Consider the following 15,362-nt stretch of genomic DNA (forward strand, 5'->3'; position numbering starts at 1 on the left):
AGCATCCAATGTTGTTAATGAGACAATCATGATTTTTTGTTGTTAATGAGACATTCATGATTTTAAAAAATGTATCACAGCTCACTTGGCTAATCCTCCACCTGTGGCGCCGGCACACCAGGTTCTAGTCCCGGTTGGGCCGCCGGATTCTGTCCCGGTGGCTCCTCTTCCAGTCTAGTTCTCTGCTGTGGCCCAGGAAGGCAGTGGAGGATGGCCCAAGTGCTTGGGCCCTGCACCCGCATGGGAGACCAGGAGGAAGCACCTGGCTCCTGGCTTTGGATTGGTGCAGCGCTCCAGCCATGGCGGCCATTTTGGGGGGTGAACCAACGGAGGGAAGATCTTTCTCTCTGTCTCTCTCTCTCTCACTGTCTGACTCTGCCTGTCAAAAAAAAAAAAAAAAAAAGGTATCAGAAGATACAAACAAGAAACATGCAAAAGAGAAATAAAAGCTCTCAGCATGCAAATGTAGAAATTATATCTCTGGCAAGTAGACATTAGACATTAAAGAGAACCCACTTTTTTCTCTATAAGATTGACTAAAATAATAAAAATGGTAATACCCAATATTGGTGCAGGTTCAGGAAATAGATAGTTTATTCTTAGATGTTGTCAATGGATGAGAAAATTGGTATGAACTTTCTGGAGGACACATTTAGAGTATTATAGTTAAAGTAGTTAAAATCAGTTCCTTTTACCTTTTTAGATTTTTTTTTCTAGCTGTACACATTTAGATTCTTGTTTTTATCCTAGTGTAGAAAAATTTCATGGAGCTGTGTTTATGTGAAAAGCTGTTTTTATTCATCATTTTAGCACTTACCAGCCCATTTGCATATTCTATTTCATTTCAGTATCAGTAAAATAGTTCTATTATTATTTTTTATTTATTTCTGCCTTCCATTTTTCCCAACTTTCTTTTAGATGGGTATTGGGTATCCTGTATGTGTTCCCCAATATCTTTTACATTTTCTCTCAGATTATTTTATCCTTTGGTCTGTGTAAAATTTAAAAATATTTCTTTGCTTTCTCTTGATTTACTTACACCAAACATTTGGTTAAGTATTTTTAGATTTTATGAATTCTGAATCTTTCTTCATATCACTCTATTCTTGTATTGTGCATGTAACATCTTCAGACAACTAGTTTTGCTTATAAAGACCAAAATTACAACATTTGAAAAGTTATCTTTTCCATGAATCTTTTGTTTCCATCAGTAATCCATTTAACTGTTGCTAATTTTCCTCAAATATTTGGTCATCCCTGGCTTTCTATCCTATTCACAATTGAGAGACATGTTGATCAGTTTGAATGGCTATCATGTTTACTTTCTATTTGGCTATTATAATGATAAATGCATAATTAAGAACAGTATAATTTTCAGGAGTTATTTTTTATTTTACAGAAATGGACTCACTTTAATAAAATATTTTAAGTTTTTTATAATATGCCTGTAACATTGATGGTATATACAGAGGTTATATAATGTATCCTCTACATAGAAAATCTTTTTTAAAGAAAATATTTAGCATTTGATTTTTCCTAGAGTTAATTTATTAATTAAATTTACTATAAATTTATACTGCAAGTTCTATGCAAGAATTTTCTTAGAGTTAAAATCTCAGGGTGGGTATTTGGCTTGGTAGTTAACACACTGGTTAAGGCATCTCTGTCCCATACCAGATGCCCTGGATTCATTATCAACATCTAACTCTTTTTTTTTTTTTTAACATCTAACTCTTGACTCCAGGATCCTGCTAATGCAGGCCCTGGGAAATAGCAGTGATGGCTCAAGTAACTGAATCCCTGGTAACCCATGTGGGAGATCCGAATTAAATTCCCAATCTCTAGCTTCTGACTTAGTCCAGCACCAGCAATTGTAGGCATCTGGAGAGTGAACCAGTGGATGGAAGCTCTCTTTCTCTATTTCTCTCTCTTTCTTTGTGTCTCTCTGAATCCTAAAAGAAATGTAAACAAAATGTAAAAAAAAAAAAAAAAGAAAACTCTTCATAGGCCACCTCATTAAAAATGTTTTAGGAGAAATGAATTATATTTTTAAATATCAACATGATTTTTATATGTAATGTAAAATCTATTTTGAAAAGTCTATAATTTGTGACTGTGATTTATTGAAGCTTTTCAAAGACTGATATAAATTATATGAAATTCTTAGGCATATTATAAAAGTAGTTGTATGAAAATTATAATTACTTACAAAATAGAAATATTATGAGGGAATCATGTATTGTTGGCAAAAAGATTATTTTGCCCTTGTAAAAGACTCATAGACTGATTGGCTGTTTTGGCCTGTTGAAAAATTTTCATTCAGGGCCGGCGCCGTGGCTCAACAGGCTAATCCTCCACCTTGTGGCACCGGCACACCGGGTTCTAGTCCCGGTCGGGGCGCCGGATTCTGTCCCGGTTGCCCCTCTTCCAGGCCAGCTCTCTGCTATGGCCCGGGAGTGCAGTGGAGGATGGCCCAAGTGCTTGGGCCCTGCACCCCATGGGAGACCAGGATAAGTACTTGGCTTCTGCCTTCGGATCAGCGTGGTGCACCGGCCGCAGGGTGCTGGCTGTGGCGGCCATTGGAGGGTGAACCAATGGCAAAAGGAAGACCTTTCTCTCTCTCTCTCTCTCTCTCTCTCTCACTATCTCACTATCCACTCTGCCTGTCAAAAAGAAAAAAGAAAAAGAAAAAAGAAAAATTTTCATTCAAAAGATGCCAAGATGGTTTTTCCATGACCTCACATTGCTATCCATTCATTTTTCACACACAGAGCTTTATTTATGCTGGGGATCATAGTCAAGTTGTAGGGTAGACTAATCTTGTCACAGTGAGGCCTTTACACTTCTTTCAGTCTTCCTTACACATTTGCTCAATGCATGCTTCAAATTTGGAAAAAAGCACACCTAGAGGCTGGAGAAACAAAGGAGCTGCCATTCCCTTGCCTTAGTCTTTGGCCCATGATGAAGTAGAGAACTCAATGTGGTGATTGGAGCCAGACCTACTTCTGGCCCTGGGCACTGAAGCCAACCCAAACCTAATTTAAAAAGATCCTGAATAAACTTGGGTGAGAGCCAAAATCACTAGTCCCTTCAATCTATATTTTAGATATAAAAATTAGCATCTGGGCTGAATAAAAATGAGCATTGTTTCATGCCATGATAAAACAAATCCCCCCTGCTTCTAGTCTGATTTTCAGTTGTTGGATATTTTGTTGATTTATGTCTGTGATGACTTCTCAGAGCACTTGACTTGCAAATGTCAGATTTCAGCTTCTCCTGTGGACTGAGGATGCAACAACAATTAGAATAATGAGTCCTACCTTAAACCCTAACTGGCATATACATAAACCTTTTCCAAATGGGCAGACTGGTTTGACTTGTTCTCTTATTTTTTTATTCAGATGTTCCTGTTAATATATAAAGTTTAGCAGGAATCAGCTTTTAGAGATTGTGGGTGGGAGGGAAGTTATGGGGGGGGAAGCCATTGTAATCCATAAGCTGTACTTTGGAAATTTATATTCATTAAATAAAAGTTAAAAAAAAAAAGACAGGCATTCCAAGAAAAATCAAGAGACTATCAGTGTCTTGGAATTTCTCTTTATGCTCTGCTACTACTCTTACAACTTGAATATTGTTGCTTTCCAAGATGATTTCCTTATTAATATCTAGAAGAGTGTGCCAAAGATAGTGTTAGGCATGTTTAAGAAGAAAATAAAAATGATTGCTCTATTATCTTGCAAGACACCACATACCTATTTTAGAAATAATTACTAGTTTTGATCCAGGGAACTTAAATGCAGGTTGTGAGATAGAGATCAAAAAGGTTAACAATTGACTCATTTTAATGTCTTTGTTATCCTGAAAATATATCTTTTAATGAGGTTGTAAGAGGACCAAATGAAGTCATCCCTACCTTTAAGAGAGATTCAGTGAAATATTTACTGATTAAATGATAGGCTTCCAGGATTTGCTTCAAAATAATCTGGTGGGAGAGGGAGAGTGAGGTGGGTAGGGGGATAGATGAAAAGACTGGCCATGAATTGATAATGAATGAGGCTAGGTAATGGGTATACAAGGGTTCATTATACTGTTCTTTCCATTTAAATGTGTGTGTATATGTGTGTGTGTATATATATATATATATATATATTTGACAGGCAGAGTTTGACAGTGAGAGAGACAGAGAAAAAGGTCTTCCCTTCCATTGGTTCACCCACCAAATGGCTGCCATGGCTGGTGCGCTGTGGCTGGTGCGCTGTACTGATCCATAGCTAAGAGCCAGGTGCTTCCTCCTGGTCTCCCATGCGGGTGCAGGGCCCAAGCACTTGGGCCATCCTCCACTGCCTTCCCAGGCCACAGCAGAGAGCTGGACTGGAAAGAGGAGCAACGGGGACTAGAACCAGGCACCCATATGGGATGCCGGCACCACAGGTGGAGGATTAGCCAAGTGAGCCACGGTGCCAACCTTAAATGTATATTTAACATTTTCCATTATCAGTTTTCTTAAAGTGGATGTTTTAGTTGAGTTCCTCCCTAGGAAATATTTTAGCTGAATAGAATTGTTTACCATAAGTTAATGCCCTGTCCCATACTTTTACCCTAGTAGCTTGTACCCTTTGACTGGTTTAATGGGGAGGACATAAAAGCCTGGCTTCCTTGCATTCAATCTGAGATAACCCTAAAAGCCACCTCAGTTGCACAGTTCCCCAGGGCCTGATTGAGGTCTTTGCTGTGATGACATCACAGTTCAACTGTTCCCTCTTCCTAATCCTGATCTCTTACTCTACTAGATATCATTGTACCATTCTATGTGGTCTCAATGGTATGCTGGTAAATGTTTAACAGCCAGCTCTCTGGAACAATGATTTGTAGTGTTTACTGATTTGTGGCCATTTGCAAGCTACCAGTGTGATGTCAGTGGATGTGGAGTGGATGTGAACAATTCATGACAGTATAAGCAGCTCCAATCACTGCTACCAAAGCTCTCCAATGAAATTCTTAATGCAGGCCAGCGCAGCGGCTCACTAGGCTAATCCTCCGACTGTGGTGCCGGCACCCTGGGTTCTAGTTCCGGTTGGGGCACCGGATTCTGTCCCAGTTGCTCCTCTTCCAGTCCAGCTCTCTGCTGTGGCCTGGGAGTGCAGTGAAGGATGGCCCAAGTGCTTGGGCCCTGCACCCACATGGGAGACCAGGAGGAAGCACCTGGCTCCTGGCTTCGGATCGGCACAGCACCAGCTGTAGTGGCCATTTGGTGGGTGAACCAATGGAAGGGAACACCTTTCTCTCTCTCTCTCTCTCACTGTCTAACTCTGCCTGTCCAAAAAAAAAAAAAATTCTTAATGCAGATCTCTAACTCAGTCTCTTTTCAGGGTAACCTAAACTAATTTAACATGAAACCATTGATTATTTTTATACTGTCAATTATTTTTATGCTCTGAATTTCACAGTTAAAATGAAGTAGAACTGGTCATCTCACTTGTGTCAGTGAAACATATACAACACACACACATACCACATACATCACAACACCATTAGACAATGTCCTACAATAATTCCCTAGAAACCCCCCCTCCCAGATACATACTCTCCTCTCAATTTCTTAAACAGTACACAGCTGGGGGCGTGTGCTGGGCCACTTGACTTTAAATACATTGTTCTTACTGTTTTGAAATCGGAAAAAATTGCAAAGAATTCATCAAGTGCTGTTATAATGGTTATTAATACAATTGTTATTATTGCTATAAATCAGAGTATATATTTAAGAGGGTCAAGGTTTCATCATCAGAACTTGTATTTTCAAATCAGAGCGAGTAGTTTATAACAATTGCTATCTTTGAAGAAAAACAGAACATTGCATGTTGAGAGAACTGTCAAGACTTTCACTCCATTGAGGAGCTTTTTGTTGGGATCAATAAATAATCAGAGGTTGAAGGGCTTTTTTTTTTAAGGGTTGGAAGATAAAAGAAAAAAAGATGAACAAGATAAGAAAATGAAAAAGGCCATCTTGTAAGGAGTGATACAGAAGAGAATTGGAGAAGGAGTAATTTTGCCAAATGAGTGGCAAATTATTCCTCAATGTGTAGTACATTTTTATTGAAAGAGAAGTTACTTGGAAAATGGGAGGAAGGGAGCAGGAAAGGGGAGTGTTGTGGGTGGGAGGGAAGTTATGGGGGGAGGGAAGCCATTGTTATCCATAAGCTGTACTTTGGAAATTTATATTCATTAAATAAAAGGTTAAAAAAAAATAAAATGGGAGGAAAATGTCATTAAGGAAAAAGGTTGGCCATGGAATAAATTTATTTTACTTTACTAATACTTATTAGCAGAGAACCAGGACAAGGTTCCTGTTTTTAGAGCTGACTGATCTGTCAAGTGAAAGCCCCAATAATGACTCTTAGATTTTGACTGGGTTAGAAGCACCTGAGCAGGCTGGTTTAAATGTAGATTCCTGGGCACTACAGCTATTACAAATCTGTGGAGGTCTGATGTGGGACCCAGTGGTTGACATTTAAACAAGTGTACTAGCAAAGTCTGAACCTGTGGTCTATCAAACCAAATCATGCTAAGAGGCAAGATAGGTGAATGTCCATGACACCCTTGTTTTATGTTAAGGTTAGGAAGGAGCCGATGTCATTTCCTTGTAATACAAATGAATCTTCTTTACAAATATCAGTCTGGAAGTCTGGAACCTTTGCCTTCTCGTTCCCTGAAGGTCATTTTCTAGAACAACATCTTCTATTTGTCTATAAACCATTCAGATTCTCATGTATATACTTTTATACTCTTGATTCCCCTGTAGAGGAAAAATCTGTGTGTGTGTGCATGTTTGTATGTGTGTGAACGTCTGTATGTGTGTATATGTGTGTGCTGGACTGTAAACAGTGTGTGTGCCTATATAAACAGGAGGTTTGGGGGTACATAACATTGTAGTTCTGTTAGAAGATTCTCTTTCCCAACAGACCTAAACAAAGAGAAATTTTTGTCTCTGATAAAGTTTCTCATTAATCTCTGTAGAATTGGAGTCACAGTCTTATCAGCCTTGTAGTAGAGGAATTCCTGATAACAATTTTAAAAATGCATTATTCACAATCATGTTCCTAACCAACCTTGTTCTGTACAACATACCTCTATTACTAGCCCTAGTCTGGGTCTCCCCCAGTGTACCCAAGAAGCATTCCATTTTAATTACATTTGTTTTATTAAAGGTATATTCAACATAGACTCTCTTAGAGAAATAGGGATTTTGTCTTGGATCTTGATGAAAAGGGAATAACCTGCTTCCTGCCCTCCATTCTGAGGGGGTAATTAGCTTCCCATGATGGATTAGACTTAAGCTTCTCCATGAAAGTAATGGTGGACATTTATGTGCAGGAATACACCCACTTAGGGGCTTAAAATCCAAGGGGACTGTGAAGTGTGTTTGAAGATCACAGACCGATCTATATAGGAAGAGGGTTGTTTGTTGCTTCCTGACTTTGGGAAAGACCTACATATCCCATTGTCTTTTTTTTTTTTTTTTTTTTTTTTTTTTACTGTCTGTGTCCTTAGTGGGACTGGAGATAGTCATGCATTTTGCACAACTCACTAGAAACAATTTCATTTAAATGCACATTTTCAAAAGACCTACATAGTCTTCCTTTCTTTGCATATTTGTATGACATACATGTATGTTCTTTGTACAACTAATGCTGCACCAATTCACTGAGAAGAGTTAATTTCGTTACTCAAGTCAATCCAGATGCAATTGCATCCCGAGAACCCAGTTCTCTTCATCTTTCACTAACAATACTTCTTATTACCCTTAACCATTCCTGAGGAACTTTGTCACCATGATACACTTTTAAACTGATGTACCCACCGGGGGTTATAGCTTTCCCATGGATAGCTTCCACACTGATTCCTCTTTTCTTGAACACGCTTTGAGCATCTGAGCACATTGCTCTATCCAGTGCTGGCAATGCAGTTGAGTTTCTATCTCAGTGCACAGCATGAAAGCTTGGGTCCATCTGTGTCACACAAAACCAAACCTCTCTTGAAGTGATTTGTTTACAGTGTCATTTGATGGAGTGGAATGTTCTGTAACTCATTCGAACTGTTACAGAAGCTTGGCTAAAAGGTCACCACTGCTCTTTAGAGTTTCCAAATCTGGGCACCATCTGGGAGCTTGTTAAAGATAAGGGTTTCCACTGGCTTTTTCCATACCAACCAGATTTACTTAGCAAAGGGCTACTTTTTCAGAGAACTTTGTATCCACATTGACAGAAAGAGGAGAGAGGGAAAAGAGAAAGAGAGAGAGAGAGAAATTATTTGCATTAAAGTTTACGTTGCGCTAAATTTGAGTGTGTGTGCCAAATGATGGTACTATTTAATAACCAGTCTTGGAAAAGACAGAATTTGCTTTTCAGTGTCCTTGAATCAATACATCCTTCAAATGCGGTCTTCAGAGTTAGTTCTAAATCAAATTCAGTTTCACCTTTTTTTTTTTCCAGAAATCCGTAAGAAACTGGCAATGTATTCCTGAAAGTCATAAAGATTGTGCATGCTAAACATTCACTCTGCGTGACACCAATAATGCTCAAGTTGTTTTGACTTTAGAATTTTAGTCTAGACCTAGAGCCGGCTCCTGCTTGCTTTCTGCCCCTTGAATTTTCCAAACCTCAAAAGCTCAGCTGTAAAACTGTAGGAGACCAGCAAGAGGAAAAGGAAAGTTTCCTTCCAAGACATGGCCAGATGCTGCTGGCCAATTCTGGTCTTTCCCATGAAACATTAACTATGTCTTTGGACACTTGTCCTTGGAAAAAGTTCAAATGTGGCAAAATGTAGAACCAATGTTTCTTTACCGCCTGCCTGGTTCCTCTCATGATACGGATGAGTTCTAGCTGGTACTTTTATGGGTGGAACACAGAAGTCAGGTACCTTCCACCACCCTCACATCTGTAGGTGAAATGAGTAAACACATAGTGAGATAACAAAATTAAAACTCAAAATCCTCTCGTTTGGCTGGATCCGCTGAAAGGATCTGGACCAAAGAGGCTTCACTGTAGCAGCTAAAACATAGGCTCATTGCCACTAAAAAATATCCTAAGAAGTGTACGTGTGTGTAGGCATGTGTGTGCATGTGTCTGTGTGTATTTCTAGCAGAAAGCTTGAGAGAGGAGAAACTTAAATCTGGAACCATGTTTGTTTCTGAGGTCCCGAGTTAGAGACATTAAAAACACAGCAGTGTCTCCCTCATTTCAATCAAACTAGTCCTTAGGAAGGAGGAGAAATCCATTTAGATTGCTTCTGAGGTAAGGAGGGAGATCTTTCTGGCAAAGTCTTCATATTCCATTCAGGACCAGGAAACTCAATCGTCGAGTTCAAAGCTTGTCTCGTCATAGAGCTCAGGGCGTGCTGAATGCCTGTGCCGGGAATATTTCACTTGCAGGAGATCACCTATTTCATCAGTGGCTTCCAAAACCTGTAATGAGGTTGACGTCCATCAGTTATCTTGAAATCTAAGTAATGCAGGTAAATAGCAAGCCTCACAGAGACCCTCAGTTTATTTTGCCAGCTTCTTGGGCTTTAACAAAAAGGATCAAGATCCATATCATTAAGCTGTGGTTTCTAAGCCCTACAGGAATGTTAGATGCTAATTCATTTTACTTAATGATCGAACTCCACCTTATGAACGTGTGTTTAATCGTGGGTAGTTTGAGTTGCGGGATACCAGCATCTGACCCATGCCTACCTATCCTTTAAGGCTTTATTTTAAAATTTAATGACTTAGATATATCCTTGTGGGAGAAAAAAGGAAAGGTTGCAGAATGCATTTGAAGTTATGTCTTCATGACACAGCAAAGCAACCTGGCCAAGAACAAAGTGGAACATTGTGGGAGCTGCTCAGCCTCCATCCTCCCAGGCTCTACCCTCCCACACCTGTGTTTCATGTTATAATAGGGCTTCAGCTCACAAAGGGCCAAAAATTCACCTGCTTCACTTCTTTTACTTCGGTGGGTAAATATGTTTCCAGTTTTACCTATGAAATGGCTGAGAGTCAGAAGGTGAAAAAGTATATCTTTTGTTTTTCGTATATCACCAATTCTATGGTACTGGGCAGACTTTTTTAAAACGTTTCTGAGTCTGTTTTTCTTAACCGGTTAAATGAAGAGGAAGACAGTTATTAAGATCTAAAACTTCAAAAAAAGTTACTGAAAGTTGTCAATATTGGAATGAGTGACTACTGGAGTTTAGGGAACTTCCTTTTGGGAAATCTTTCACATTTCTATCCATTAAGATATCTCTGGGGTGGGTGTCCTGGGCGCAGCCAGCTAAGCCACTGCTTAGGACTCTCCTATCCCATAGCAGAGAGCAAGTTCAAATTTCAACTCCATTGTTCCTGACCCAGCTTCCTACTAATGCACCTGGGAAGGCAGCAAATGATGGCCAAGTATTTGAGCTCACGCCACTCATGTGGGAGACCCAGATGGAATTCTGGCTCCTGGCTTCAGCCTGGCCATGGCCCTGGCTTTTGAGGACATTTTAAGGAATAAACCAGAAAATGGAAAATTCCCTATCATTTTCTCTGTCTCTGCCTTTTCAATGAATAAATAGAAAATTATTTTAAAAGAAAAATATATCCACCAACATGTTGAAAGTAATTTATTTCATGGTGGTGAGACTGAGGATGTTTAAAATGATTTTCTGGGGGTGAGGGGGAGGCTGGCTCTGTGGCATAGTGGGTGGAGCTGCCACCTGCAGTGCCAGCATCCCTTGTGGGCGCCTGTTCGAGTCCGGCTTCTCCACTTCTGATCCCACTCTCTGCTATGGCCTGGGAGAGCAGTAGAAGATGGCCCAAGTCCTTGGGCCCCTGCACCCTTGTGGGAAACTGGGGAGACTCCAGGCTCCTGGCTTTGGATTGACACAGCCTTGGCCGTTGCAGCCAACTGGGGAGTGAATCAGCAGAGAGAAGACTTCTCTCTTTCTCTGCCTCTGCCTCTCTATAACTATGCCTTTCGAATAAATAGATAAATCTTTTAAAAAATGATCTTCCTGGTTTTTCTAGATTTTTCTATGCACATCTAAGTCCTAAGGAAAAAAAAAACACACAGTTACCCTTTAAATGTCATCTATCTGGGATAATTTCTATTGATGGTTGTGGAAGGTGGGTTATGGAACAGCTCAGTGGGATCTGAAGTGGAGTACAACCCCTGGGATCATGTGTGAGACAATTCAAGGGGAGTGCAGGAGGAAAGTATTAGGATTTCCTGTCATTTTTTAGGTTAAAATTTTCAACTTTTTTATGTCTGTTTATAATCGACATAACATAATAGTTCATGGTAAAATTCCCTGATCAAAGAAAGACCACCCAGTACACACCTGTACTCAAAGTTAGAGTTCCTTAGCTGACTGCCATTTGGGGGAGCAGCATTCTTTCTTTCTTTCTTTTTTTTTCAAAGATTTTATTTATTTATTTGAAAGGTAGAGTTACAGACAGAAAGAGGGAGGGACAGAGAGAAAGGTCTTCCTTCCGCTGATTCACTCTCTCAAATGGCCACGATGGCCAGAGCTGTGCTGATCCAAATCCAGGAGCCAGGAGCTTCTTCTGGTCTCCTACATGTGTGCAAGAACTTGGGCCATGTTCCACTGCTTTCCCAGGTCATCAGCAGGGGGCTGTATTGGAAGAGGGGCAGCCGGGACTAGAACCGGTGCCCATATGAGATGCGGGTGCCACAGGTAGAGGATTAACCTATTGTGCCACAGCAAAACCCCACCCCCCACCCAAAGCAGGGTTCTGAGTTGGCTGGTGTCACCCAGCAGGTGCAGTTCACTGGCTACTTGTATATTTACAATTTTCACCCACAGGGTGGACGCATTAAGGTGAGGTTAGAGCTGTCACTGGTAAGGGAGAAGCCTTTAATTAGAAAGGGGAGATCTGAAATCATTTTATGTCTGTCTTGTTCCAAACATGGGCATTGCATGCATTTGTCTAGTGTTTACATTTTGTGAGCATTTATGTGCAGTTGCTATCTTAGTGCCTTGGCTGTTCAGCTGGGTCATTGTTTCTCTTTCTCTTATGTATATAGTAAGGAGCTGTTCAGATTGTTTTTATTGAATGGGGTGCATGATCTTAAAAGTTTAGAAGCATCTATCTAGATGATGCCTTGGTGTTCCTTTCAAACCTGGTATTTTGCAGCAACTAAGAACTTGTGACAAGAGTCACAAGGTCGGATAGCTAAAGAATTGTGTATATGTGAGTATCTCAATGTTCCTTGGATCACCAGAAATACAACCTTAATCCATGCTTCCTATCCTCTCTGGTCATCTGTGGTAGCTTGCTCCTGGGCCACCCCCTCTGCTCATTCTTGCCCGCAGGCCCCCTCCTCATCGTCTTCTTCCATTGATGTACAAACATGTTCAAGTCTTCACCCATTTCCATGGAGTTTTTCTAAACTTGACTTTCTTTATAAGCAAACGTTTTGTATTTCCTTCTTTGTATTCCTTCTTACCATCAAGTCACTCCATTGAAAAGAAATGACACTTAAATGAATGTACTGGAAATAAATGCCATAACTAAAAATAGAGAAGGATATGAAGAAGAACAATAGAGTTCATTCAGCTGACTTATCAATACCTAGAGTAAGCTCAGTTGTTAATGTGTCATTCAGCAAATTTTTGTTGTGTACCTATTATGCAGTAAGCACTGGTTTAAGTACTGTAGTTATAATGGTTAAGAAGAAAGACACAGTCACACTCTGTGTGTGTGTAGTTCCGATTCAAACTACCTTCTTCACTGTTTTATTCTTTGTATTCTTATTTGTGTTCCCTGCATTTTCCTAAAGCTGCCCAATGTGAGAACATTAAGCTTCTACTAATGGCTAATCCAATACTGTCTTTTCACCTTTCACCCTACTTAAATTTTCTGCAGTTTTTTTTTTTTTTTGGGGGGGGGAGGGTCACATTTAGATCTCCTCCCTGTTCCTCTTCACTGTATTTTTTAAAAATTTTTTTAAAGATTTTTATTTATGTATTTGACAGGTAGAGTTACAGACAGTGAGAGAGAGAGACAGAGAGAAAAGTCTTCCATTGGTTCACTCCCCAAGTGGCCGCCACGGCCAGCACTGCGCTGATCCGAAGCCAGGAGCCAGGTGCTTCTCCCTGGTCTCCCATGTGGGTACAGGGGCCCAAGTACTTGAGCCATCCTCCACTGCCCTCCCAGGCCACAGTAGAGAGCTGGACTGGAAGAGGAGCAATCAGGACTAGAACCCGGCACCCATATGGGATGCCGGTGCCGCAGGTGGAGAATTAACCAAGTGAGCCATGGTGCTGGCCCCCCTCTTCACTGTGTTTAGCACCACATCAGTCCAGGCTTTCTTGGATCATTCTGGCCCCCTCTAAGTCTAATTCCCTGACTGTGATCCCTATATATGCCCAGATACGTGGGCACCACACAGATGTCTGACCTTGGCCTGATCCCTCTCACTGGAAAATTATATATCTTCTGCCACCAGCTTTAATGGCCCCTCATTTCCCTAAACTGTAGTACCTCTAGCCATGTACACTCTCGGGGCTTTAGAATCTGATTTTCTCTGATTAGTGGTCCATAGACAACTAATCTCACTAGGTCTAGAACTATGCTCATTTTATTTCTCCATTACCACTGAAAATTTGCTGTTCCTTACTGTGTAGCTAGTCTGTTTAACTGCTTTACCATCCTGCATACCTCAAGGTATCTTCTGGTCTTTCTTCTCACATGTTCCCCACATCCAATCATGTGCTAACTCTAGGCAGCTCTGTGCACTTGTAATGCATGCTCATAGGTCCATTTCTTTAGTTCCTACTGCCATTGGCTTTGTTATCCCTTATTTTGTTCAAATAGCTCCATTTTATGTCCCCTCCTCTTGCCTCTTTTCTCTGAACGCATTTGTCATATTAACTTCATAGTAGCAAGGTTATGCAGCACCACTAGTCAAAAAAACCTTGAATGCTACTCCACAGTCTCTATCAAAAAACCTGCCTCAAAAGTTACCTCTTCTGTGAACCTCCCCCATTATAATAACTCATTCCTATCTTCATGTTCCCAAAGTTTTCCATATTTCTTTAAAATTTTTATTAATAATAATCATACATATTTATGGGCTACAATGTGACCTTTCAATACATGTGTAGAGTATACAGTGATCCAAACAGGTAATGACCACCTCCCTTTCTTTGACATTACTTTGTAACTGGAGACTTGGAGCTTTGTTCTTCTCTTTGTTTTTGCAATACATACTAGGTTGTTGTGAACTATCATCTCCCCCACTATATTCCTTTTTCAAGATTAATTTACTGCCTGTGGTATTATCATTATTTGCTTGCTTGTTATTTCCTTCCCGTAGACTTTTTCCCCTAGAGTTTGCACATAGCAGACACTCATTAGCGTTTGCAATTAACCCCAAACTGATTGGGATGACTTAGTTCTCTGATGTGACTCATTCATATAAAAGTGAAGTCAAGGGACAATGAGATGCAGATTTTAAATCATTTCCATCTCTATTAAGTCTGTCTGATAAAATATAGGTCTGTCTTGGTTTTCCAACATTTTGCTAAGCAGGGCTAGATTTTATTATGGTAGATTTAGTAGGTATGAAAAATATAAGGATAATAGGCAGCCAATGCTAAAATAGCATGCAAGATCAATTTTTACATTTAAGAACAAGTAAATAGCAGGAAATTTGGCTACTATAGAACCAAGATAATACCTTGACTCAGATTTTTGATAAACTAATTTCATTTTCCTGTTGAATTAGTCCCATTGTTGGGCATTGTGGAGGTACCCTTGCTTTTTAGCAGTGAAGTTTCCCTAGTGGTTTTCTAAATCACCCAAGAGAAACTTGAAAAATCCTCGTCTGGCTTAATAAATGGACTGAGAATCCAAGGGAGCAGGACTAGAGATTCTGTTGGGCCAGGCAGTACTCACCGTGTCTAACATCTCCCGGGTATGCGATGCTGAAATACAAAACCGAGCCCGAGCTTCTGCCAGGGGAGTGGCTGGAAATCCAACGACAACCACTGCAATTTTTTTCTCTAACATATGCCTTGCAAAAGCCCTAAGGGAAAAGCAAAAAAAAAAAAAAATGTTAAAAAGGAGATTGGCTGAGCAAAGACAAAATTATCCTGTCTGCAGAAAAGGAATATTACTAATGACTTTTTCTTTTTTCATAAGTAGAAGAAGATTGGAGTTAAATTTCTATCAAATAAAATTGACAGAGAAATGGTCAGTCATTTGATGCTGCTTGTTATTGAGTGTGTGATATTATGGGGCCTGACACACTCATTAGATAATTGTGGGTACTGAGTCTCTGACATGGAGCAGAAATGCTGATGTATGAGGTATGTGA

The 15,362-nt window shown here is 40.0% G+C and overlaps 1 protein-coding gene across 1 annotated transcript in view; it reads right to left on the reverse strand.

The window, feature by feature from the left end:
- Window positions 1–5,707: 5,707 nt before the first annotated feature.
- SPTLC3 (serine palmitoyltransferase long chain base subunit 3) overlaps window positions 5,708–15,362 on the reverse strand; it is a 159,330-nt gene continuing 149,675 nt past the window's right edge. Inside the window, exons 11-12 of the mRNA XM_062203864.1 lie at window positions 14,942–15,071; window positions 5,708–9,460 (exon numbers count right to left, since the gene is read on the reverse strand). Of these exons, the coding sequence (XP_062059848.1) occupies window positions 9,347–9,460; window positions 14,942–15,071 (244 nt within the window). The 3' untranslated portion in view covers window positions 5,708–9,346. The remainder of the gene's footprint in view (window positions 9,461–14,941; window positions 15,072–15,362) is intronic.

Source organism: Lepus europaeus, chromosome 10, assembly GCF_033115175.1.
Source record: "Lepus europaeus isolate LE1 chromosome 10, mLepTim1.pri, whole genome shotgun sequence".
Classification (NCBI taxonomy): Eukaryota; Metazoa; Chordata; class Mammalia; order Lagomorpha; family Leporidae; genus Lepus; species Lepus europaeus.